Here is a 27377-nt window from a genome sequence, read left to right as displayed (position 1 = left end):
GGCAGAGACTAACCTGTGTGGAAGAGACGCACAGTTGCATCCCAGTAGAACTGGGAACAAGCAGCAGAAGAGAGATGTCTGCTCTTTCTTTTTATAGCTTCATTATTTTTGTTCATTTCTTTCTTATGGAGTAGTCTGTAAAACCATTGCTAAACGTTTCTTATTTTACAATAATGGGAAGGAGGGGAGTTTCAAAAATTTTCTAGTTGTGATAAGGTGCTCATGTTGTCTGGGATATGAAGAGTAACAAGACATGCTCTCGTGTAACTGGTTGAGGGTAGGTCTTATTAGATGGAGAAAGATTAGCACACAATTTGCCCAGAAAGAAAACTTTCTAAGTCAACATAAGAGTAATAATGGAGTGTTTCAGCTTTAAAGGAGACTTCATTAGAATAAAGACAAATAGATTCACTTACAGATTTTTGAAGACCTGAGAAACAAATTTCCTTTACTGAACTTCTGCTGAGAGCTCTTATCTGTGTGCTCAGACTGTTCACAAAAGCTTTCTGTCTGAATAAAGTTTATGAAATAGGTGAAGTGATAGTGAAGTTCTGTGTCAGCTGGAAACATGTCTTGCCTGAGAAGTTCTTGGGATGACCAATACTTTGTAATGAGCATTCTCCTCCTAAGCTACCTGGTTTTCCTATCAGTGTTGCAGAATATAAACTGAACAGGCTGAAAGTGAGAAGACAGTAGTTAGATCTTCCAGAGTTTGTCTAAAAGGAAGTTAGATGAGCAAAAGAAAACAAATTTCAACCAAAGGAAAGCACTAACAAACACACAAGTCCTTTTAGAGCTAACAGAATTTAGTCCAATGCATAGCTCCTAGTTACTCTACCAGTGATCTTTGCTCCAAACTCTGGCTAGAGATAGATCGTTACTTCATCTACTAGCTCAACTTGTATTACAGGAGGCATTAATGGACAAAAAAAAATCTTCATCAGTTTACTTTAGATATTAAAGCTTGTCTATCAGCACATTTAAGTCCTATTCCTTAATTACAAGAGCATATAACCTTCATGAAGGGACTATAAAGAAGGCATTAGGTATCTGCAAGAGCAAAAAGAACACAGGTTAAAGCAAGAGTAGCGATGGACACCTGCAGAAAGAATAGGAAAGAAGGTGGTGGCTTGTAGCAACTTAGAAAATATGGAATTAAGTTCCAGAGCAGAATTTAGAGATAATACAACAGGGCAGAATCAAACAGAACCATGGCTGGAGAATTTGACTAAATGAAAACACACTTAAAGCCAATTTAGTTTTACAGGGAGAAAAATCACAAGTGATGCAGTCTTCTGCTCTCACTTTCATACACGGGAGAAGCTGTGAGGAAGTAAATCCCGAGCCTGAGAAGTTCCTCTGCACTTAAGGTATGTAGCATTTCGGCTTTGGATCCTGTAAATTCCGCTCTCTTGAATAAAATGAAGCCTTTGTATTGGTTCTAATAATAGGGTGCACAAAAGGTTAACACAAACATCTATACACAAAGCCTCCCACAAAAACCTGCAAACACTTCAGCACGTATGGCCAATCCAGACTTCAGTGACGTTTCTGAAAGATGCTCGCATCCAGTCAGTAACTCTAGCCCGTGCAAAAGTAAATAAAACACTTGCATTGAGAAGCAAAAATTCAAGTATCCATCTTTTTCACTCATGACTTCATCTACTTTTTCTTATGACAATCATCCATGAGAGCACATTCCAAGTAGAATCATTCAAGTTGTGTTCAAGTGTCCAGGAAGTCCTGTATGGTTATGAAAGCTGCCACGGAATGAGGGGCTTTTTTATCTAGCAGTCACAAATAATTCCCAGTCAGGCAGAGGCACTCCAGAAAGGATACAAAATCAAGTCTTTTGAAACCATCTGACAGTAATGTTTAACATGAGAGAGTTGCTATTAAAATACAACTTTATTGATGAAACTGATTAAAAGACAAACTAAACATTAGACAAAGATGTTTCAAAGACTGCAGTGTGGACTAGGTATTAAAAACATTTTTGAGGAGCTATACAAACAGGGGAGGGGGCAGTTATAACTAATTTGCTCTGGCAAACTGCTCATACACAGACTAGTTCATGTAGCAGGCTTGGGAGGTTATCTGTGCACTGATGCAACATCAACAATCTTTAACAAGTCCTATGTGAAGTACTGCAGAAACATCTACAATCACTGTTCATGCTTACATTTGAAAAAAATAAATAAAAAGTTAACAACAAAACCCTCTCTATAGTACAAAACGTATTTGTCGTCTATGAAATCACAGGAAGTTCTCCAAGAGGAAAGTTTCTCCCAGTGCAGCTAAGGATTCACAAAGACGTTCTTGGAAACAGCTGTCAAACATGTCACTCATCTCCTCTCTTAACTCCCTCAGCAGAGGCACTGTGGACTTACCATCCGCATTCAGAATTCTCCCGAAAAGTTTACTCCAGAAATCACTGTCAACAGTCCTAAAACAAACAGAGCAGTTCTCAGTGAAACAGTCTGCATGCACGACATGAGTGTCAAGATTTCCAGTTGTATTCAGAACTAAATGCCCTGGGAAAGCCAAGTCTGAAGTAATAATTCCATTCATGTGAGTAAATGTAAAGGAAACCATGCTAAGTGTTTTGTTAAGTTCATACACAGGAGCCTCTTTCTTCTTCTCCAGTAGGCTTCTGGATGGTAACTAGCCAGGTTGCTTCACAGGTCTATCAGAACCACTATTTTTAGTTCCCTCTTCTAGTGTCCCTGACCACTATCGCCGTTCATTGAGGCACAGCACTTTTGAATTAAAGGAGTTATCCAGAGAACTCTTGGAACCAACAAAGTTGGCAGATTCCTTTCAAGACTAAGGGGTAGAGGTAAATCTTATTTCCCCCATTTGCAAGTTAAGCTCACAGGTCAATATTAAAAGGAAAGCTGCAAGAGAAATACAAAAGAATGAGCTGTTTACAGCCAGTTTTACTTTCTTCCTTCCCTCTACCAGAGTTATCTATATGAGAACATTTCAGAGACAATTAATAGCAATAAATCCCCTCTCTCAGATATATGCACACAACATGAATGAAAAGGTTAACTGACTCATTAAAATCTCAGGAAACTGATATCAGAGCTAACCCTTTGTTCTTCAGTCTTGCACTGAAGTCCATAGACCACACTGCTTCTGGCTATTGAAGCATTTTTCTCCCTGAAGCTAGGGGTTACACTGGCTGTTGGACAAATTATCTGCCTCTGCTTTATGTAAGTGACTCACAAACCAGCAGCAGCCACAGTCTCAGAAGGAATCTGACCTGTACTATTACACTAGTAACTCTTACATTTTCCAAAATAACAAAGTCATATAGAACCTAACAAAAAAAAAAAGCAAGACTTGAGGCCATTTCCTTCATGGACTTAGGCAAGTAAGAGGCATAGCAGAAGTTACATGTTGGTAAGGATGTCTAAGGAGTTATGAGTGACAAAAGAAGTCCTAAAAATTCTAACACAGCTTCTATATACTGCCTCACATAAGCCTGCACAGATGAAGTTTCCTAAAATCATATCACGAAGAGAGAAAAAACTAAAACCATCTCTGAAAACGAAAAAGTCTCCAAATTCATTCTTTAATAATGGTAACATGCTAAAACCTCCTCCCCTTAGAAACAGGTTGTCAACCTTAGAGCAATGCTCAAAGAGTTAAAAAACACTTGATGAGAATTCCTATTTTACCTTTCCAGAAGTCCTTCCCATGACCCTGACTTCAGTGCTTTGCATTCACCCCGTCAGCTTTGAAGTGAGTTCTGCTTTACTGAGCACCATTGGCCTTAGAAGAACAATTTTGTGCTTTGCCTTGCAATTCCCTGCTTTTTTGGTATTCTGTTGAACTGGTAGTAAAAGTAGTGGCTCTGCCAGTCACTCATTTCAATTTGACTGAAATTCATAGAATGGTTTGGGTTGGAAGGGACCTCAAAGACCATCTCGTTCCAACCCCCCTGCCATGGGCAGGGACACCCTCCACTACACCAGGTTGCCCAAAGCCTCATCCAACCTGGCCTTGAACACTTCCAGGGATGAGGCAATTGCTTTTCAATTGACCCCTCCCCCTCCAAATTCCCAAGACTGCCAGTCCTATCTGTCCAAACTCAGACTCACTGTGTCTGCTACTCAGCTCCTCTTGCTCCAGTTATCCAGACAGTTATTGCTAATTTTCTCATATCCACATCCTGATCAGGTCCCCAACACCCTGTTCCTACCTTCTCAACTCAAGCCTTGTGTGCCTTCATCTGCAGAGGCTCAATTTATGTAATATTTTAATTGTACAAGAGATTAAATAATAAAAAAGTAAATAAAGTAAAAAAGGCAACAGTTATCAGAAATCTGTCCCTCTGCCTCAACAGAGTATTGTTAAACCAGATCATGTTTGGATAGAAATTAATATACAGGAGTCCCATTTTTCAGAGCAAGTCAGATTTACTTAGCTCAAAGATATGTAATGTTAGAATATGTGTCAGCAGATAGCAAAAGCCAGTCTCCATCAATGATTTAGTTGCCTCTTTTTTTTAGTATTTCTGAAACAAAGGCAGCACGAGCTATTTATTTACTGCCAACCTATACATCTTTGATATTCATCTCCTCAGAGAACAATCACCCTTGGTGATTTTGTTCTTCACAGCCTAGTCCTGTAAGTTCATCCTCTGAAGAAAAACCAAAAGCTACAGGGTACAGTATGGCATTTGTAGTGAGTACTCAGCAGAGGCCTCGTAACTACTGGTATCAGTCTCAAACAGTACAGAAAAATAGATATATATATATATTGAGTAAAGAAAAAAAGCATTTTTCCCCTCTACACAGTTTAAGATAAAGAGATTTTTTTTCAAAGGTTGAATACAACAATCTAGGAGGTATAAGTAATGCAGGTTGCTAGGGAACTGGACAACTCCCACACTGGTAGTAGGATTTCTTAAAGCAATGGTTATGGAAGTATATCCACACGGCGAGTGTAACTAATACACCACGATCCTGAATGTGCAGATACCTGCCAAGGAATTTTTGTCATGAGCGGAGCGCTCTGGAAAATCCCTACAAAACGCTAACGCAGAAAATTCTGCGGGATGTGACTAAAAGTGAACAAGTGTTTAGCCCAAGAACAAACAAAGGATAGATGAAAGCGGAGTAGTCTGATAGCCAAAACACGTGGCTAAAAGACAGCAGTAGAAATTAGTACCCGAGGACAAACAGCAGCTTCCAAAAAGAAGGTGCTTGCTGATGCACCTGAAATTATAATTATAAATTATTTTCCTTCTTGTGCATGTATACTGTTTCTGCAACTGTTACAGACAGAATCCTGGCATCAGTGTCTTAGTAGCCCTTCCACAGAGTCTAGAAAAAGGCAGAAAAACCAAATAATCTCCACTTGTAAAGCAACATGCTTCTGTAATTTTTTTTTCCTGACTACTCACACGCTTGTAAAACTTCTCCAAGCTTGGCCTATCAAGTAAAAAGAGACTAAAGCAGTCTGGTCTGAAAGGACAGAAGAAGCAAAATCATCTGAACTGGAGCGTTAGGCTGACACTGGCTGGAACTGGAGCGTTAGGCTGACACTGGCTGGAACTGGAGCGTTAGGCTGACACTGGCTGGAACTGGAGCGTTAGGCTGACACTGGCTGGAACTGGAGCGTTAGGCTGACACTGGCTGGAACTGGACGTTCTTTGAGGTCCCTTCCAACCCCCAAAAATTGTCTCCTACACAGCACTAAGGCTACTACACAATGAAATTTTGAAGGTACCAGCTTGTTCAGTCCCCACAGAATGAAGGCTTTTGGCAACAACAGCACTAAGCTCAGTGTTCTAAGATTTGAAGATGGTACCATTGTAACTTCCTTCACTTTCTTTACAAGTCATCTGTTCTTTCCCAGCAGCCCCCTCTGGAAAAGGGACTTACTTTGATACATTTTGGCTGATTTTCCAGATGGAATTCTCTTGATAGACCTGGACATGATCCCCAAACAGCATCAAGTGGACTATATCTGCAATGCCCACCAAGTCTACCTGCAATCACAACAAACATCAGAAAATTCAATTTCTGCAATCCACTACAGATTTCTGCTAGTGGTGCTTTTACACATTTAATCTGAATTAGTCTTTGCATCAGAATCTTCCAGAGATCTGCTCAGCAAGAAAACTTCAAAAAGTAAAATTCTGCTTATTGTAGGTTCCTAAATAAGTACAGTAGTCACAAGCAGTCAAAAATGCTGCTAGTCCCTTCATTTAATGCCAAAGATTTAATCAGATGAAAAATTCTCTTTATTTCATATTTATTGATCAGAGCTTTCTGTGGAGTTCACGAAATATAACTTAAGAAAACAGAGAACTTGTAAACACAGAAACTAAGATTTCCTGCTACACTCACCTGATAAGGAAGAGACCTTTTTGCCAGAAGCTGTTGTCCATGAGGGGTCTGAGATATTGGAAAGCTGTTGGCCAAACTTACTCGAGACTGCAATCTCATATCTAGACTGTGAGAGAAATCCACTATCTTCAGAGCGCTTGTCATCTCATCATTAGCAAACGGGTCACAGATCCTGAGCAGAGGAAGCAAATGAAGCATAAGACAATCCAATTTTAATTTTTTTAAAAGAAAATTTGACAGCGTAGTGGTGAGCCTTAGCTATGTCAATGCTCCCCTCTGATGGCTAACTTAAGAACTACTGCTGAAAGAACTGCCCCTGGATGGGAAACCAGCTGGCAGCCTCACACTTAAGAGATGATACTGGTATCTCCAGAGTAAGCAATGGGAAACACTAAAAGGTTAAGGATGATGCTGGTTTGATATTTGTCAGTTATCTGAAACATAAGTGATGCAATGGGAAGAGAGCATAATGCTTAGCACTTCTCCCTCTCCTTCAAGATCTCAGAATGCTTTATCGAAGAATGAACTAAGCTTCATGATATTTTAATAAATCTTTCCTAGCCTACACACTAGGGAGGACAAACAGAAAGGGCCGTCAGGGGTATCTGTAGAGATGACAGTGTACTGCCAAGCCAACAATATAAACAGAACACACTTCTCACTACTATTCTTGCACACTTGTATTCTACAAGTATATTTTGTAATTGATACTGTGCATTTGTCCTAGAATAGTTTTTGCAATCAAAAAAACCCAAACCACCATTATCCTAACTTTTTGGCACTTTAGTTTAGTTTGTATTCACCACAGAGAAATCCAGCAGGAGATAGCCAAGTCTATCAAGCCACTGTTAGATCAGTGGCTTCCAAAATAGGATGCGTGTGCCCTAAGGGATGTGCAAGACAATCCATTGGGGTGTGTGAAAAAAATATTACAACTTCAGTAGTACCTGTATGTAATGTATAAATAAGTTATAAGTAAATTATAAATAAAAGAATTATAAAGAAATTCTAAATAAAGTCTATTGAGGGTGTGTATGTTAGGTGACTGTAGGTTCAAAATAAACTTCCAAGTTCATAGTCCTCACTGATATGTTCAAAATAGCTAAGTGCAGCCTCAGTGAATTTCTTCCAATGGAATTACGTTCGACTCATTAGACGTTCCAAAGTTACCATCTTCCCACACTCAGTGCCCAGATCACATTTCAAGGGATATGTGACTTTGTTAACATAATATGGGAAAGAGCTTAAAGAAAAGTAGATCTGTGCATCAAGTTACAAGCTGGGCTGAGGTGGAGGCCAAGCAATCTGTTTAAGAGTGTCTGGATATTCCGGTCCCACTCGCCCTTTGTCTTCTAATTTTCTGGTTTTCAGATATGTAAAACCAAAAGGCAAGTTATTTACCAACATCCAGTTAGCTGTCCAGTACACTAGTAAAAGGAGAAACTTGAGAACACAGGCAAAAGCATTTTTAGTAACGTGTGTTACAACATCATTGTGCACTATTTCTATAGCAATAAACTGAAAGGTTTACTCCTAAACAAGTTTTCACTATTTTCAGAATACACTGTAGCCTACAAATAATGGACTGCAATATCAGTACCCAACTAAAGAGGAGAAACCACAAAAGCACAAGAGCTGTAGCTGAAACCGAGTATTAGATACCTTCCCACATTCATGCAAAGACAAACCTGTCTCCCAGAAAGAACACCTCTGGACTCAGATCTCCATGGACAATCTCTGCTTTGTGGAGCTTCTCGACCACACCCAGAAGATTATAAACAACCAGTAGGATAACTTCCTCCGTGATGGACTTACAGCCACGAATAATATCCTGAAAACAGAGAATAAACATTTATCTATATGCCATTAACCCTACATTAAGTGAAATATTTATAGCTCACCTTTTTTCCCCCCTACTCATCTGTACAGAGATAACAGTCCTACCCTCAGTTCAATATAATCAGATTTTGCCCATGATCAGCCCAGCTAGAATTAACAGAACCATGAGCTCTTAAGAGACACTATTATTCAGAAGTGGACAAAAGATCAGGGGGAGGAAATTGAACTGAGGACTGAAATCACTATTTAATTTTTATCTTATTTATAAGCAACAATCAAAATGCACTAACAAGACTTCACTTCAAATGTGAACCCTTGAGCAAGACAGTAAACACTATGACCTTGCTAGAGCAGACAAAGACTGGAACTCATTGAAAGATGCCAAGTTAAACAAGAGTTTTAGATGCAAACCTTATTGTGGAATAACATGAGGTTCTTGGCTCAGGTCACAAATAAAGAAAATGTGAAAAATTGGTTCAGGTTTGTCTCCGAGAAGCACATATCTATGAATGAGAAGCCAGCTCTACCTAAGGCTATAATAGACAGTCCTAATTTGTATATAGATAGAACAAAAACCAGAGGATCTAGATTGCAGGACTGAACACGTGAAGCTCTCTTCAGGGATGAGCATAGCCACAAACAAAACTCTAATGGCACCTATGCAAAAGTTAATGTCTTCTACAATCGTACGTTATCTGTACTGACCCCAAGCGTGAAGCGATTTATATTCCTGTGCAAGATGGCACACCCATCTTTGTACAAGTAACAGCTGCAATTCTCACTGAAGCTTTGGTCAAAATCAGTATTCAAACGCTCCTGTAACTGAAGTGTGATATAAAAATCCCAAGGCACAGGCTGAGAATACACCTACAACAAGGTACATAAGAACAACATTTAGTTTTGGAAAAAGGCGAAAATTGCTCATCTTCATATTCTTCTCATCTTCTTTTTTTCCTCCCCACTTTACCAAGGAAGACATTTTCCACAGTCAAACTTTTAATCTATGACAACAATTAGAGGACTCGAAGTAGCAAACTTCGAGCACAGAATTCAGAAGTCAAGACCAAACTGACTACAATTCACTTTACATCAGCTGAGGAGATTTCAACATTTCACACTCATAATAACCATCATATCTTTTACCTTTATTGCAAATCCCTTTGCATCCAACTGGGGAAAGTTAGCTGGAATGGCAAAAACCATCTTGTATTCTTCATTGGTCCAGTATTCCCATTTGATACAGTAAGTCTCATTTCCTGTTACGAAAGTTCACATTCATGAGCTGTCACAGCAAATATACACACCCAGGCTGTTCCAGTTATTCCCCCTCTACACCACATAAAACCAGTGCAGGTGAATATGAAGCTTATTTCAAACCAATCAGAACATAAATAGATCCCTTGCACCGTAGAGCGCCTGGCATGCTTACCTAGCTCAACGTCTTTCTCCAACTCCATGACAGGCAGAGCAGCAGTCTCCAAGTGAAAATCTGGAGCAGCAGTCAAGGATTCTGGCAGAGGATCTAAAAGCTTTTTACGCTGTTCAGCACTCCACAAAAGCCAAGTTACATCACCTAGGAAGACAAGGAATAGGAACAGATGAACTGGAATTAGGTGTTGAGTCTGTGTGACTTGATTATACCTGCCAAGAAAAAGTAACCTGGATGTTGGAAGCTTTCTACCTGCATATGGATTTACTGCATCACCTTTCAGCAAGTCAATTAATCTCTTTCCAATAGCTTTTTGTTCTGTGAACGTAACACTCATCTTTCAAACTACCTTACAGATTATCTCATCAGGAGGTCTCAATGATTCTATTGTAGCATCACGTAAAATGCATCTTTCACAAGACAAAACTCTGAATTACATTAGGTACGTCTGCGCAGGCACAGCAGAATTCAAACTTGTTTTGTAAATTACCAGTCCTTTTTTAAAATCTATGTCCAACTCAGCGATCGGTTTGTGATTTTTAAATGAAGGGTTTTATGGAAATTCACTCCTTCGAATACAGCAGGGGTTTTACGTAAGAAAATGAAAACAGAATTGGACTCCAACTCTGCTTCTCACTGTAATATTAAGAATTTAGTTTTACCTCCTGAAAGACACATAAGATAATTACATGTAAATCTAGGTTTATTTTCCTGCACAACAGGACAGAGAGAAAAATCATTCAATGGATGAACTCATCTATACAAAACCAAGGTAGCCTGAAAAGTGCTGATCTCAAATGATGAGGCAGAATAAAACACAACAGAACTAGATGGCTTCTGCTGAATTCCCCTCCTAAAGACTAAGACTAGTAATGGGTGACAACATTTTAAGCATTCACAGTACAAAGGGGAGAATCAGAGTATCATTACCTACTGTTATAGTCATATTTATGTGAAAAGCACTGCAGTACGATATTGCTCAGGAAGTAATTCCATGAAAGTAGATCCAAGAAACATTGTAGGTTGAAGGCTAAATAGGTGTTCCAACATTTTCACTGTCACAGACCTATGAAATTTACTGGCATGTTTGACAGGAATAAACTGACAGACATCTGAAGTAATTTTTCTGCTCTACGCAGCATTCAGGAGTCCTCAGTAAAATTACTACACTCAGGTTGAGAACTGCTGTTCAAGGGAGATGTGCAGAAAACAAGAAAAAAGCAACAGGAATCATCACCAGTTTAAGAAAGGACCATTAAAACAGCTGAACGAACGCCTTCTTTTTCTGAAAAGAACCTGTAAAGATTCTTCATCTTGCCTTAAAGGTTAGTGCATATGATAAAATATTAGTGTGAGATGTATCAAAAATGTTTCAGCTATTTCAGTGTCAACACTTTTCTCCTAATTGTATTTTCATTCCAGGTCCCAAGTAGGCTTCATCATCAAATAGTCTGCAGATACACAATAACATATTCTTCTCTAGAGTAGACACGCTGAGAATTTTCAGGTACACAATTCTATTTAAAATACCATAAACTGAAATCAAAGGAACTAAAGCAGGTTAAACACCTCGAAAACTGTCATTCAACACAAACCTAATTCTAAAGGGCAGGTTTTGAAGGCTGTTTGTGACCATTCCTGTTCTAACCATAATATAAAGATTTATAACAGAAAGAAACAATGGTCTTTGGCTAGAAGAAAAAAAAAGTAGTTAACTGTTTGAGTATCAGTATTGGTTTCCTTCAATAGGAAAAAGAAGGATACTGAGAAGCAGCACAATAGTTTACAGTAAAGTTAAAAGCACGAATTTAAAACCAAAATTATGCAACTTTCACTAGATTTCAAATTCATATTCATCTTTTTCAACGTGGCACTTATTGGCACATCAGGAGAACACACAGTATGATTGCAGAAAGAAAAAAAGTCAAGACAAAACAAAACAAAGCTGTCTTAGAAGTCTCATTACCATCCACGGAATTTTTTGTTTCAGAATTTGACCTCATTACTCCTACACGCTCCCTGCTTTAATACCTTCCTATCTACATCTTTTGGACACTGGCAAGCATGCTATGCTGTACACTTCACTACTACTTCTGACAAGGGAGACACAAGTGTAGTTACAAGCCAAAGCAATGAGAAATACACAGAAAGGAGAGCAGAATATAGGAAGAACAGAAAAAGCACTAGAGTTCAGTGTCAGTTGCAAGTTATTTGTTGTGAAACTCAATTTAGTACTAACCAGTAATGTTTTCACTGATAACTTCAGAATCAGTAACCGTTTCAGCAGGCAAGCTCTGAGCAAGTTCCAGTTTCTCAGGGATATGCAGGTATTTAATAGTAGATATTTGTGTAACAGAGGAAAGAGAAGATCCTGAGGAGACAGAAGAACCAGACGAGCGAGTATCTTCCAGGCTTGCTTCCATGATGGGGCTGTAAATAAAGTCATCAACTCTTCAGACTTTCAGAAGATAGCAGAGTCTAGACAATGCCAGCCTAGCAGCTAGGACAAGATACTGTGTGCTCCCAGACTTCTTGAACATAAAGTTTTCCCATCCTTAGTAGAAAACTGATAGTTATGTCAGAGCTTCATTTTATCTTCAATGACTTCTACTCAGAATCTTAGTCTACAGATAAAATTTATCTTCTCTTCCATTAAATATGGCTGCTACAAGAGAATACCTGGATGTCTATTCGTCCCTTAGCTACCAAAATTCAGACCTACAGTGCTTTTAAAGCAGTGGAGGGTTGGGTGGGAAATGACTCTTCCTCTTCCTTCCTAATTATAATCAGCATGGTTTCCCAGGAAACTTGCCAAGTAAACACACACCTTCAGCATGGTATACATGTTTACGCTCCAACAACTAGCAAATCAAACTCAGCTCGAAATTAAGAAAACCCCATACCACGGATGCTTTTTTTACAATGATAAGAAACTGGAGGTTGTTTGCCAGGTTTTTTTCTTCTCTCCCACCTGTTCTCCTCTGTAGAAGAAATCTAAGCCATAATCACCAGATGCATTTTATATACTAAAATAACTACAGAAGCATCCAAGTATAAAAAGAACAAATGATCCTACTTTTAATCTCTGATTACAAAGACAGAATGTCTTTATTAATTTCTTTGCAAGTTATTTGGTAGAAAAAGCATGGAGTTAAGTCCCATGGAAGTGACGTGGAAAAGCCAAGTGGGCTTTCTGTTATGTCTCAAATCTGCTCAAGGCAAAATGCACCCCGAGCTAGAGAAATGGCTGTCTTCAGTATCTTCTGATCCCTTCAGAAAATTGTTTCTTCAGCAACAGAATAGTAAAACCACAATAAGCAAAAGCCCAAAGGAAAAGGGGCTTCAGATGCTTCGCTGTTAATTACCTCAGTTTATTCACACAAAGAGCTTCACTGTAGGCTCCTTCACAAACTGGTGTTTCCTGATTCAGAGGTGCACTCTTAGCTTCCGGACAGTCTTCCTTTAGGACACTCTGTGAAAAAGCAGGAGCTGGGACTCTCTGAGCTGCCACCCCATGAAAGGGTGTTGAGGCCAGGTGGGCAGCCCTAACGAAGTCACACGTGTCTTCTGGGTTGGCACAAAGAGTTTTGTTCTTGTAGGAGCCAGTCACAATTGCATCTTCAGTCAAAGGCTCGATTCCATTCAGCTCATCCTAAAAAAAGGAGGATGAGACAGTGAAAAGCCTGGAGATTTTATGTCAAATTTTCTTTTAATGTATTTAAAAGCTGAGCATTCTCAGCTCTTTCTCTCCTTCTCATTCTCTCCTCTTTCTTCCACCCCACCACCTTCCAACATGAATCTGACACTCAGTCCTTACGTACTCTACATATTTTCCTCATTCAAGTTGAGTAATTGAACTTGACTGTCATGTAGATACGTATTTCTTTCCCCAACTAGAAAGGGCAGCTTTGTTACCCTCTCGAATGCTGCAGAGCTGCCACAAACTGTTAAAGGCTACTTAGTATCTACCACTCCCAAGTGTGTTTCAGTTCAGTTATAAGCACATTATTAAAGTATTTACTACAACGTTGGGCACTGAAGACACATGGAACACGTAAAGCAGCACTACACAGTTATCCAGACTGACTCTAGAACCAAAATCAGCATGATGCTTACCATGCTTAACCCTGATAAGCACTTCATATTGTAGCTGTACATAAAACCCTTCTCAGCTCAAAATAAGATCTGCTCACTCAAACAATCTAAAAGTTACTGCATGCTGCACAAGTCCTTTGGTGAGACAGCAAATACCACCTCTGTGGAAAGCTTTACAAACATCTGCAAAACTGCCACAGAGACACATAGCTTAGAAAACAAGAGACAAAGGTTTAAGGGACTCAAGTGTAAGGTACTTCAGGTGAGGAACACAGGAGCTGAGATGCTCATTTGGATACATGGCAAGAAAGTGGATGAACAGGAGGCAGTGTTAAGAGTTCAACTCTTCATTGTACAAATTTTTTAAAGTTTTAGTGGCCAGGATTACTCACACTGATCAGCTGCTTAAAATTTGGAAGACTCCTTACAACCATCTCCATATTTGGCCACCTTAAAGCCTAATAAACCCATGAAGCTTCCAGTGTAATCTTAACATCACCCAATTCAAGTATTGCCACACCAGACAGAATTTTAGAATCTTTGCTTATCTCATATCATGCCAGTCCAGCCAATCTCACTCAGTTCAACAGCAGGACATTCTATGTTGGTTTCTCCTTGACAGGAAATCTGCTATGGGCAGATGTTGTTTCCTTACACAGGCTTCTGGTGGGATGTTTTCCTTTGCAGTTAGAGAATCGGAAGGTTTACGAACAGCAAGAGGGCGCCGGGCACTTTTCTGTGTATGATCTGCAGAACAACTAAGACAAAGTCACATTTCATTAAATATTTATTAGGGTAGCTTCCAATCTTCAACAGATTCCTCTCGAGTTTAAGTCTACCACTTGCTATTACAGAACTACCAGTAAACTGCAATATATACAGCTCTCCAGGATGAAGAAAGCTTATATAGGATCTTAAATAGTTTAGATTGAGGAGGAACAACAGGAGAGTGTTTCTCATCATGGACTTCCCCAGTAGAGTAATGAAATGAAAGAAAAATACAAGGATAAACAAAAAAAAACCCTCCCCACATCCCTACAAGAAGTGGTACTGTATTTCAGCTGCTACAGAAAGTGGTTTGATACTTCAGTTTTCCCTCCCTCTGAAATCTAGGTCTTGAATAATTCTACCTTGTATTCTGATTTGCCAAAGTAGAGGATTCATCAAATATGGAGAAAAACGTAGCAGGATCTGGTGGGGGAAGGAGACCTACATCTGTAAAGAAGAACCAAGAGGCTCTATTATATCAACAGTTTTTCCACAACAGTGTATCCAATGCTACTTAAAACATACAATACGCAGCCTTAAAAATACCACTCCTAGCAGGAAGTTACAGAACCGACATTTAAAAAACCTATTAAAAAGAGGCTTGGTTTTGTCATGTTAATGAACCACACTTTTACCACCATATGAGGTTAGCTAGCTTGCACTTTTCAAAATATGCTTCAGAATTTGTACCTTTTTTTCGAAGGCTGGCCTCATCCCTCTGTTCCTCCTGTTCGTCCTCAGAGTCTAAAAACACGTTTCCCCTTTGTGTATCTGGGCAGACATCAAGAGACTGGATTACTTCTGTCAACAGTAACAGCAGTCAATTCGGATCAAAAGTAAATTTCTTCAGCGTGCTCCCTTCCCAACAACAAAACTGAATACATAATTTCTGATTGTATTCCTCTACCAAGTCCTCTGACGAAAAAGAGGCACTCAAGATAGTATCAATCTTAGCGTTAAACTCCTTTACAAATTTTTAGTAAGACTGCATATACCAAAGCGTGAAGAAAGCTCTTCAGCTATTAAAAGAGAAAAGCTCTTCTGCTTGAAAGTCCTTTCAAATAATGACAGTTCTCAGACCTCAGATGCTTAGTCTCTTGCTGAATAAGGTTAAAGGCATTGAACACCAGCATGTTCTCATTTTCATTCTTCTAATCCACCTAGACATTTGGTTTTAGTTTGTTGCAGCCTTACTATTCATATAAAAAAAACAGTTCCCTTCCACACAGCCTTCTCCTTAATGGTAAAAAGTTTAAATACTTACCCTCAGAACAAGATGGTTTATGCAGTTGAGTATCTTCAGAGACCTGGGATTCACTGAAAAAAGGTACAAACTTGTTTCTTATATTTTACGCATCTTCACAAAACACAAGTAAACTTTGTAAAAAAGGCAAGCCAAGGGGACATATGCTACTTGTAAGAAGTTAAGATCCTTCAGACAAATAAACAAAAATTATACTGATCCTGGTTACAGGTTGATGCCTAGGGGTATATTCCATTCTGCCTGTGGAAACAGGCTATTTGTTAGTGATCCATGTTACTCATAACTAATTATCCCCACAGATTTTCTCCTTGCTGGCAAAGAAAATGCCGCATTACCTTTGCAACGGAGGCTGTTTCTCCCCAACTCCTGTTGCACTGGAAAAAGTAAATCCTTGCAGTCCCAAAGGTGGCGAAGCTTCTGTTACGGCTGCTGGCTGTAGAAACAAAACCACATTTTGGTTCTACAGTGATGGAATCACAAGCCTTGCAAGGTTTCAAGAATATTATGATAATCTTGTCGTGTAGGTTGTTAGAACCCTGATGGATTAATAATTGTCTTTAGCCATTTTTATTTGTACTTAGCTTACTTGCATAAAAAAGTTCATTCTTATTGCTTAGTGTAGCTAAAACGCATAATTTTACTCTTTGCAACCATATCTAACTCTCACAGTAGATTTTAGTTACACTGCAACTATTAAAGACATATGTAAGCAGCTACATAGCTTACATCAAATTCACAACACTATTTCATTATTTAAAATATTTACTCCTAAGGCACTGTTCTGGAAATGGGGAAGTCAAGTGAGGAGGGGAGAGAGAGCGTGAGCAAAACATGTTTTACTAGCCCAACTGATGAAGTTGGGAAAAGCTTTAAAATAATTTTTACTTGTTATTTGCAACCTATAAGAAAACTGCAGTTTAAATACTACCTAGCAACAACAGAACAAAATATACTTGCTTGAAAGATAGTCTGCTCAAGACCAGTCTGCAGAGAAAGGGAAAAAATATAATCTAACACATAACAGAGCACACTGCTGTCTCTAAAACTTGGAGACAAATCAGATATGGCTTTGTGTACTGGTCTTTGCTGGGATAGAGTTAATTTTCTCCATAGTAGCTGGTATGGGCAATGTTTTGGATTTTTGACCCAAACAGTGTTGACAACACTGGTGTTTTAGCTACTGCTGAACAGCGCTTACACAGCATCAGGGTCTGCTGTTCTTCATGCTGCCCCACCAGCAGGAAGGCTGGAGGTGTGCATAAGCTGGGAGGGGACACAGCTTGGCTAGCTGACCCAAAGTGACCAAAAGGATCTTCCATGCTATGACATGTTCAGCAATAAAACCTGGAGGAAGAGGGACGTTCAGAATTATGGTGTTTGTGTTCCCAAGGAACCTCCTTGAGGGGGAGTGAACAAGCAGGTGTGTGGTGTGCCTAGTTGCCTGTCAGGGTTAGCCCACACCTCTTCACCACCCTTCACTTCTTTCCCTAGTTCCAGCTGCTTCTCCTGTCTTCTTTTGCACTACAACTTCTCTGTATAAAAGAGAGCTTAAGAAAGAACAATTCACCCTTCAGCATTCGGCATGTTTACTTAAAAATTTGGAAGTTTATACCTTAGCATAAGTTATCTTGTCTGATTGTTAAATAACAATACTTGTAAAGTAACACTTATATAAAGCTTGAAGTCTTTCATTTACATTCCTATAGTGAAAGGATATGGCTTGGGGACAAGTCGGGGGGGAGAAGAAAAGAAATATTTCTCCAAGTATTCATTTACTGGGTGATGTATGTATACAGTAGTCTGAAGCATCCTTTCAAAAAACATTTTAAAAGCATTAGCCATGGAGAAATATATTAGATAGTTGTTCCTCCTTTGGTACTTTTACTTAAAATAGTAGCTCTTTGTAAGAGAGCAGTGAGATGAGGACAATACCTGTTCACATGGCTGTTGCTGCTTGTCATCTTTTTTCTTCTTTAACTTCTCCTCCAGTTCCTCAATTTTCCTTTGTAATTCTTCTTTCTTCTGTGCTATGGCCTGCATCTCCTCTAAGGAACAAAAGCTTTTAAAGCACAGTGTGTATTTCACATGCAATCTGTGGCTAAAGCCTAAATTATTTTTACAAGGGCTTAAACCTCTGGTTTTCTTTCCTGTTTCTTGGCTCATGTGTAAAGCTGTCAGATATGTTACTTTCTCTATACCTCAGCAGTTAAATAACTATTCCAGCAGAAAAAATAAAGCAGCTGCAATAACAGACAGCTGTATGCTGTAAGAAGTAAGTATAATTTTATGATTCCATCTCAGAAAGTCTAATGTCATCTCATTTTGAAGCGTACCTTCGGCTTTCTTTTTTGCTTTCTTTCTGTAGATTTCAGCTCGGATCTCTTCCAAAGAAAATTCTTCGACTCCAGCATAAACTTTATCTTTACAGTACATCATCACCTCTTTCTTTTCTTGAGTATCCTGCTGATGATTCTGCACTCGCTGTAGTGGATCCTCCTCTTTCTCAGGTTTGCGAGCACTTAAAACACGGTTTATGCTCGGTTCAATTTTGCAGGGAGTCCTGAAAAAACATGAAGTTATTACTTTGATTGTATGTACTTCGCTGTAAGACAGAAAAGCTAGCATAGGAGAGAAAATAGCTCATTTCAGAATAAAGCTGTAAAATAGCCTAAAGACATTCTGTTCTGCTGATAGGAAAAAACAAACAATAAAAATGGAACGATCGCACATAAAAGGCAAGCACACCAACTCAGAATTGTGTAACAAAAAAAAACCCAAAACAAAGTGTTAACAAGGCCCAATCAAGAGCAATGAAAATTTTTATGATACTCTGAAATGCTGTGCATTCTGGAGCAGGATCTATGCTTGTTTTAGCTCCATCGATCTATGTGACCACACAGGTGACAAGTCCCTAATCATCCTACAAAACAGAGCTCATCTGGGGAGAGGAAAAAAAATATCAGTGAGACTTAAAAATGAAAAGTCTTGGACTAGATTGAGTCTGGCATTTTAGATTACGAAAAAAGTGAATATTTAAGATGCAATAAGAGGTGAGTTTTGTCAAGGAGAACATTTTGCATGCTGAGTGACAAAAATTAAGTGCCCCATTACAAAACAAACAAATCAACCCCCAACACTGTACAGTTAAAGGAGTTGCTAGCAGTCAAGTTCTTAGCTTGAAAGCACTTTCTGGAAGTGCAAATGCCAATTTCAGGAGAGACAAACCAGAATTTGTACGGTTTTATAGATACCAATAAGCCAGATGACTTTAGCAACTATCTGTACCTCAATAAAAGATGATCTGAACAACTGACCTTGAGAAATGTGTCAACTGTGGTCTGGGTAAACAGTTCAAAAACCACCACAGATTAAAGAAAACACAGTGCACCGTTCCAAGACATCCAATTTGTTTTGCAGGTGAATGGACTCACAACCCTCAGACCATCTAGGAGATTCTGAGGCAAACAGGTTCTCCTAATGGTTGGGGGCTTTAAAGTTTATTACTAAGATCACTACAGGGTCCTTCTGCCCAAATCTCTGGATGAAAAGTGATGGCATGATTTGTATCACGTTTACACAATTTCAGCTCGGCACTTTCAGAGCTTGATTCAGCCACTGTATCATGAGGAAATTAACTCAAAAGCAGAAAAAATAGAAAAATCTGCTTGTAAACTTTCAACTACATAGTGTAAAACTACATACAGACTCTCTGCTCAAGCTGTTTACAGGTGATTTAGCATCTTGTTCAGTTCCCACACGCTCCTTCCTTTTCCCTGATATAGAGATGCTGCCTGCTGTAAATATTAAGTGTTCACCAGAGAGAGACCAGCATGTCAAAAGATCTAATTCCATGGTGTCACTGCCTCTCACGAGCAAGAAACAGTCTTATAGCTTAGACAGAAACTTAATTTTTTTTACATATTCTTAAATGAAATTCACTGTCCTTGGTCAGAGCTCCTCTGCAGTCCACATGCAACATGCAAAACCCACAGGAAAAATCCATGCTGTTTGCCACCTCGCAGCATTCTTTGATGATATGCAGTTCAAAGCCATGCAGGCTGTCTGTAATATCAAATATTCTTTTCCACTTCTCTTAGGAAGAGCCATCTTTAGCCACAGAAAAAGAAAGGTAAGCAGCTTTGCAAAATTCTGCATTTTCCTCTGCTCCAATCAAACAGAACAACCCCATCTCCTGGGATTTCCTGGCCTACAGGAAAGCTGGAGAGGGGCTTTTTACAAGGGCATGTAGTGACAGGACAAGGAGCAATGGATTTAAACTGAAAGAGAGGAAATTTAGATTAGATGTAATGAAGAAATTTTTCACTCAGGGGCACTGGAGGCACTGGCACAGGTTGCCCAAAGAAGCTGTGGCTGCCCCATCCCTGGAAGTGTTCAAGGCCAGGTTGGATGGGGCTTTGGGCAACCTGGTGTAGTGGAGGGTGTCCCTGCCCATGGCAGGGGGGCTGGAACTGGATGATCTTTGAGGTCCCTTCCAACCCAAACCATTCTATGATTCTATGATTTATGAGCACTTCAGTGAGCTCTGTATAAGCAGGAAGGTAATTTCAGGCAAAACAGTGTACTTCTCCATGACCTAAGCAACACTGTTGTCATGGAAACTTTGATGGCTTGTCTCAGAATAAAACTCCAGAGAGATTGAGCACAGAGTTTCCAAGATACGGAAATAGCAAGAAGCCTGTCTCAATTTGGGGCTGCTTTCATAGCAAACAGCATCCTGAGAGAGGTAATTATGTTATATCAGGAAAAATTTCTTTACGGAGAGGGTTGTGAAGTATTGGAACAGGCTGCCCAGGGAGGCGGTGGAGTCCCCATCCCTGGAGGTGTTTAAAAACCGTGTGGATTTGGTGTTGAGGAACATGGTTTAGGGACCCTGACGGTGCAGGGTGAACAGTTGGACTCGATCCTGAGGGTCTCTTCCAACCAAATGATTCTATGATTCTGTTTAAACACACCGAGTTAAGCTGTTAAGCTAATTAGCATATAAAAATATGATATAGGCTCCCACATAACAAGCAGCCATAGTCAAATACTTCTCATGTCCTTACACATCCCCTTCTGAAGCCTCTGCCATCAAGCTAAAGCACAAAGAGCTTCCAGGCTGACAGATTTTTCAATTGTTGTAGACCTAGAGGCTTGGCTACTTGGCAAAACAAGTCAGAACCTTTACAAAGCAGCTTTGATAATTTCAAATGCAATCCACATTTCAAACTGGAGACTCACATGACTTGTTGCTGAGCTGACTCTTCCACATACGGGGTGAAACTGGGCAGAGGGCAGGGCATTTCTATACCAGAGCTTGCACTGCTGCGAGGACGCTACGGAAGGAAAAGTCAATGTTAACAGCTTAAAGATTCATTTTTAGACTCTACATTCCTCTGTACTCTCAATCTTCCTTTTCCCACTGTTTGGCTCATTTGTAGTTTTTGCTATTTAAAAAAATAAACCTGATAAGACTTTTCCAAGATGAATTTAAAAGATTAATTCCATTCTGATACATAAACAGTTACAGACCATAAGGTGAGTAGTAGCACCTAAAAAGCAAGACACACTCGCCCTGCGTGTCAACAGTACCTAGTTTCTGTTATTCTGAAGGAATTCTGGTCAAGCTGGGTATTCCAGTTGCTCCTTTTGTTTGTCTTCCAGAAATGGTATAGTCCTCATTTTTCAGTCAAGATTGCTCCAGTTTTATGATAGAATTCCTTCTGCTGTCTACCAAGAAGCCCCAGACTTCTCAGTTTTCCTCTTAGAGGCCATTCCAACACCACTAAAATCCCTTAACCGCTTCCCATTATTTAAGAGAAGCCAGAGGGAATGTAGTCTGGCAACATGCTACTCATCTGCCTACTTGAAATTCCCTTAGACTCTTAAGCAGAAAAGTACACGGTGGGGATATTTCACAAACTGAATTCTCTTTTCTGCTGTTTTTCAAACTGTTCTAATAAGCCACCTTCACACTGACAATAAAAGCCTTTTTCCTCTGTGCAGCTTTTAATATCTCAAAGCGTTCATGAAAGGTCATTTTTTTCCACTGAAATACAAGCCAGAACAATTCAGTGAAGGTGAATTAAACATCCTCAACTCTTCTGTTAGTAGCAGCGGGTTTTTTTTAATTAAATCTAACAAATTTCATGAAAGAGGGAATAGAGGGAACTCTAAGGACAGACATTAGAAGAACACAGAAGCTTTTGAGGACCAAAATGAATGTGTTAAGCACCCAAAGCAAGGCAACTGATAAAAGAAGTTTTACATTAATAATTCTTCCTCCTCATTCTTCTCACCTAAATTAAACCTGTTATTTAGTCAACTTTTCTATTCACTTAATCAAATTGCTTTGTATCTGGCAGTAATTCTTCCTGGAGTTTCCATAAATTTCAGCCCATTTGCTTCCCTCCCCCCATCCTACTTTTTGTTTCTAAGCTTCACTTATAACAATTACTATATTGAGATGTCTAAAATATTTTTATTATCTGATTACTTTCTATTCTTCCCCTCTAATCTACAAAGAGCAGGGGAACACTAGGGGTTATCTAAGGACCTATGAAAGAAACTTGATTTCATAGGATTAACTTCTGTCAGACAATGTCTTGGATCATTTCTCTAGAACAGCTTAAACACCTGTAACACAGCTCCTTCTTTTCATGTCTCCAGCATTAGTTTAAACCATTGGAACTTACTTTCTGTCATCCTTTTTTCATCTACTGGCAAGCTCCCTTACATTGTCAGGATAAATATTCCATTGATACAGTAGTTCCTCAATTCTTTGATCTCCACTCTTCTGTTTTCCTCACAAGCACTTCAAAACAGACTTGCAGAATGCTGTACATGTCTTATTTTCATAAGATGATAGGCAACAAGTTCTTCCTTCAGGTTATATTGTAGGATATCAGTTTAACTCCTGCTCTTCTTCCTTACAGAATTAGCTAATGCCTGGCTTCTCTCCCTTTCTTTGGCTAATATTTTCCCTCTTACATTCCTTTCTGCCCTCCAAAGAGTTTGGCAGGCCATCTCTACCAATTTTTCTAGGTAGCAAGAATCATAATTTCTTGATTAAAGAACTCTTGAGAGTTTTTTTTTTTTAAACTTATTCTAGCAAGATCAGCTTGCTAAACTCGAACAGGTTACACATAGGCAGAGACTCTTTAGGGAGAAGCCTGGAAGATCCGTAGTTGCAAACAGACACAAACCCCAGGCAAGGGAGAAAGAATATGACCTTGTCTTAGGGATCAGAAGCAGCCGTCAGCTTATGCACACCTTCCTCTTTTTTGCTAGTCCGTTTAAGACTCCTTACCCTGCCAGAGTTCCAAGGTCCTGCACTTAGTTCATTCTCCTTGGCCCTCGGAGTTGGAGGTGCTGTCCACGGCTGTGGTGCAAGTACAGGAATCTCAGGTCCAGAAGTTGAATTTTCATCAAACACAGCAAATCCTGGATTATTTGAAAGCTGCTGAGAAGGTAGAGTCTGGAAGCTTCTGGTTTGGTTCGTGGCTATAAGCAAAGAGATTTATGCAAAGTAACCTTTAACAATCCCACTCAAGGGCAAATTCCACAATAAAACATGTAACTCTTCCAATAATATGTGGTTTCAGCAACTGAATGTACCTTTCAGTGCATCTCCTACACGACTAATTGGGGCTCTCACTTTTTTCTTCCCCCTGCCTTTTAGATCCGCCAACGAGCTTCTCTGAGGTTCTGCAGTTGCCAGAAGACCCGTATCTGTTTCATCAGGAGTTTCCTCAAGCCCCAGTAGTGTCTGCCGAGAAACACGGGTCTGAAACTGCCTGAGAAAAACATTGGAGAAGTCAGCATAGACCTCGCTGTACCTGGTACCCACTGAAGCACACAGACCACTCTGAAGTTCTTCCCTTTACCTAGCAGCTTACCTGTGATGGGACTGGAGTTTGTCCAAAGGCTCAGCCTTGCGCTGAAGACCTTCCTGGAATATCAGATCTGCTTTCTTAAAACTTCCTCTAGCCTCAAGTACTTCTGCCCACGTGATGTACAGTAGTGCCAGTGTTGTGCCAATTTCCTGGCTGCGTAGGTAACTGTACAGATCCAAGGGCTCGTTACAAAAATCTCCCTGAAACGACCAAAGTACTTCAGTAATCACATTGGACTACGCAGGATTCCAAGCTGATGTCTGCATTTTGATGCCTCCTGCAAGACCTCACGGATTTCAATACAGGTCTTACAGGAGCAGCTGTAAAGCCAGGACATACAATTGTATCCTGTCACAGCACACGAGGTAAAAGAGAGGAATTCAACAGGAGAGGAATAATGAAAAAACCTCTGACTGCACTATACGTTTTTCAATATTATTACCAATCCCTTAATTCTAACCCACATGTGTGAAGTCAGTGATTTCTTCGACTGTTTTTATCTCAGATAATTCAATGATTGAACTATGCCATTTTAGTATTCCTGAGAATAGTTACTTTAGCTTTAGATAAAGTACAACATTTTTTTATCAGTTTTGGAACTGGTAAATCAGCTCAGGAAGCTAAACCTGGAAAAAAGCTGCTTTAAGAAGATGAGAACAACAAAAACCATGGCAATGGAGAGACAGGGCAAGACCAGAACACATTCAGCTCGGTTCTGCTTAAACACAGGATGTGCATACAAGAGAAGTTAAGATAACTGGTATGACAGATATAATACCTAAAATGTATCTTTAAATCACTTTCTTTTCTCCTTAAATAAATATCAAACTCCACTCATTCAAGCTAGCTTTTCCAAAACAAAACTTAGGGAGTTTGTAGCTGTCCAAACTGAATGATCCTAAAAAAAGGTCTGGCAATCCTAGTGGAATTTAGAAGTGGAATTCAAGAGTAGGTAACACGTTTGCAGAGAGATACTTGTAATACTGCACCAGTTGTAAAACACATTCTTTGACTCCGTTGTTTCCCAAACCAGCTTAACTGTATGCAAAGGACCAAGAAAAAGCAGCACCCAAGACATATTCACAAAACACTCACAAACTTCAGCCAGATATTAAGATAGCGAGGATCTTTGTAGTATCTCTGCTGTTCATTGAGTGCTTTCACTGCCCTTTCCAATATTGCTGCGAGATTACTCTCCTTTCCGCCTTGGGGGAAGGTTTGCTCTGTCCACTTGATGTACCTAGAGATGGAGATATTCAAAGGAAGTCAGTTCTGAACGAGATACAATGCTTCTGTTTCTGTACAACGTAAGGAGATTTAGAAAAAAAAATTAGGCAGAGTATTGAAATACAACATATTATTCAAAAAACCTGTAACAGAACTTATCTTTCAATGAGTTTCTTATCAAGTTAGAATCTTTTTCCAAGCTTTTACAAGGATATCTGACCTTTCTATTCTTTCTTCTGAAATAAAAAGGAAACTTACCGGTCCCAGACATCCAATGGATCATCTCCAGAGTAAAATCGTATTTCTGATTCAAACTCCCTAAAAAAAAAATTATCCCTCAATAAGTATATGTGTAACTGTAAAGATGTTTTCTACTCTTTAAACTAAGACTTTCACTCTCACGCATACCATTTTGTAGGTCTATTTTTTTTTTTAAAAAAAAGGCTAGGTTAGCATATATTTAGACTTGAGCTTTTACTGAGACCAGAAGAATCAAAAAAAATAAGCTTTTGCACTCTTCTCCAGAATGAGTGCTAGGAAACGTATTGTCATTTAACAAGAACAGATTTGCATCTTTCTGAAAGATTCTCCGAAGAATTTCTACTACCCCAAAGCTTATATGGTGTCCCTTGAAAGAACATTTGTTCTGTTATGAAGAGTTATTAGCAGACAGATATATTGTGAAGTTAAATAAGGGACGTTTCACACAAAAATTAAAGTGTAGAAGGAGGTCGGAATGCACACGCAGGATAACGGAAAAGCGTGATGATCAGACAACTACAGAAGTGCACCAGAGACCATAGTGAAGACACATCAAAGTGGCCACACTGACAATCATCTTGTCTCATTCTTAACTCCCATGCATCATCCCATCCCTACAATACGACTTCACCCTCAGGCAGCACATCAAGAAAGAAAACCACCTTGCAGCTGGAGTTAGTAAAGAACATTAGTTTGTGCTTAGCAATAGCTCTAACTTGTAGAACCATCTAGGTTGGAAAAGACCTTTAAGATCATGAGGTCCAGATCCTGTAGAGCTCCCCAGGCAGTCCCTTGCTCTTGAAAGGCTTTGTTCAACCGTAACACCTCACAAACATAACGAGTAAAGCTAGACAAACGCTCTTGCAGAGCCCAGTACAATACCAATTCCATGGCTTTCCATGAAAAAAATCCAGATCCAGGTGACAAGCACAGGTTCAGTAAGTACTGGGCAGGTGTTCATAGACCCTCTTGGCTTCACATGAAACCACCCAAATGGTTCAGCATGACAAGCAGCAGAGCTTCCAAGACTGACAATGCAGTACAGGCACAATATGCAGACTCTTCACAAAGTCAGCTTGGCCTTCACAGGGCATGCAAATTTGAGGATCAGACAAGAGGAATATAACTGAATAAGTCTGGGACACAAGATGCCTCTTGAAGTCATACAGTCATATCTGTGGAACACTGTATGCAAGACAGACCAAACCCAAACTGACTTTGCCCACTCAGCTGTCTTTGCAATCCAGAGAAGTCATACAGAGATCACAGAATCCCAGAATGTCAGGGATTGGAAGGGACCTCAAAGGATCATCTAGTCCAATCCCTCTGCTGGAGCAGGACCACCTAGATCAGATCACACAAGAACGCGTCCAGGTGGGTTTTGAACATCTCCAGAGAAGGAGACTCCACAACCTCTCTGGGCAGCCTGTTCCAGTGTTCTGTTACCCTTACTGGGAAGAAGTTCTTCCTCATGTTTAAGCAGAACCTCCTATGTTCCAGCTTATATCCGTTTCCCCTTGTCCTGTCATTGGATGCCACTGAGAAGAGCCTGGCTCCATCCTCATGACAGTCACCCTTTCCATATTTATAAACATTAATGAGGTCCCCCCTCAGTCTCCTCTTCTCCAAGCTAGAGACCCAGCTCCCTCAGCCTTTCCTCAGAAGGGAGATGCTCCACACCCTTACCTGTATATCGCCTATATCACGATAGCAGCAATTGTTTATCTCCTAAGAAACACTCCGCTTTAATAGACTATCGTAGGAAAGACAAAAAAAACTCTCCCCTTTGTAACCTTTATGTATTTTTCTGAATGAGTACATTTAAAAGCACAACTGAATCTGAATCTCCCTAGTGTTTGCTGTTTAAATGCTCCATTGCAAACCTAAAAATAGTAGTTTACAGTGTACAGCACCCACAGCAACTAGTCCTAAATGGCTGGAGTGTGACAGCAGCATAGGCAGCAGTGGCTAAACTTCTTTTAGAATCTTTTTTAACGCCTATGAGATGAGTACAGTTAAATAAGACACAGAAAAACTGGCGAGGAGGCAGGAAGATAAAGGGAAAGAAGGCATCAAAACATTGCTCACTGTTTCTTGAGCTGCACAGCAGTGTGGGTGGAGGTCTCCTGCTGCGCCAGCGCTTCCTGCAAGGTGGCCATGACCCGGCCCTGCCGCAGGGGCTGCACGTTCTCCTTGCTCAGCTCCCACTCATCGCTGCCGTCCTGGGACATGAC

The 27377-nt window shown here is 39.8% G+C and overlaps 1 protein-coding gene across 1 annotated transcript; it reads right to left on the bottom strand.

Moving 5' to 3' along the window:
- Nucleotides 1-2256: 2256 nt before the first annotated feature.
- Nucleotides 2257-27374, bottom strand: BUB1B (BUB1 mitotic checkpoint serine/threonine kinase B). The gene is made up of 23 exons (XM_086613658.1): nucleotides 27232-27374; nucleotides 25141-25200; nucleotides 24751-24895; nucleotides 23659-23855; nucleotides 23378-23556; nucleotides 23070-23263; nucleotides 21002-21096; nucleotides 18094-18320; nucleotides 17693-17805; nucleotides 16096-16193; nucleotides 15761-15813; nucleotides 15187-15297; nucleotides 14859-14943; nucleotides 14384-14486; nucleotides 12999-13285; nucleotides 11873-12063; nucleotides 9634-9777; nucleotides 9348-9460; nucleotides 8910-9071; nucleotides 8054-8196; nucleotides 6366-6537; nucleotides 5898-6004; nucleotides 2257-2446 (listed from the first exon to the last, which is right to left on the bottom strand). The coding sequence occupies exons 1-23, from the start codon at nucleotides 27372-27374 to the stop codon at nucleotides 2257-2259; spliced, it is 3312 nt and encodes a 1103-aa protein (XP_086469784.1).
- Between the last annotated feature and the right edge of the window lie 3 nt (nucleotides 27375-27377).

The sequence above is a fragment of the Tauraco erythrolophus genome, chromosome 6, assembly GCF_009769465.1.
Source record: "Tauraco erythrolophus isolate bTauEry1 chromosome 6, bTauEry1.pri, whole genome shotgun sequence".
In the NCBI taxonomy this organism is placed as follows: Eukaryota; Metazoa; Chordata; class Aves; order Musophagiformes; family Musophagidae; genus Tauraco; species Tauraco erythrolophus.
The sequence above is the reverse complement of the archived record's forward strand: the minus strand, read 5'-3'. Positions and strand labels throughout refer to the sequence as shown.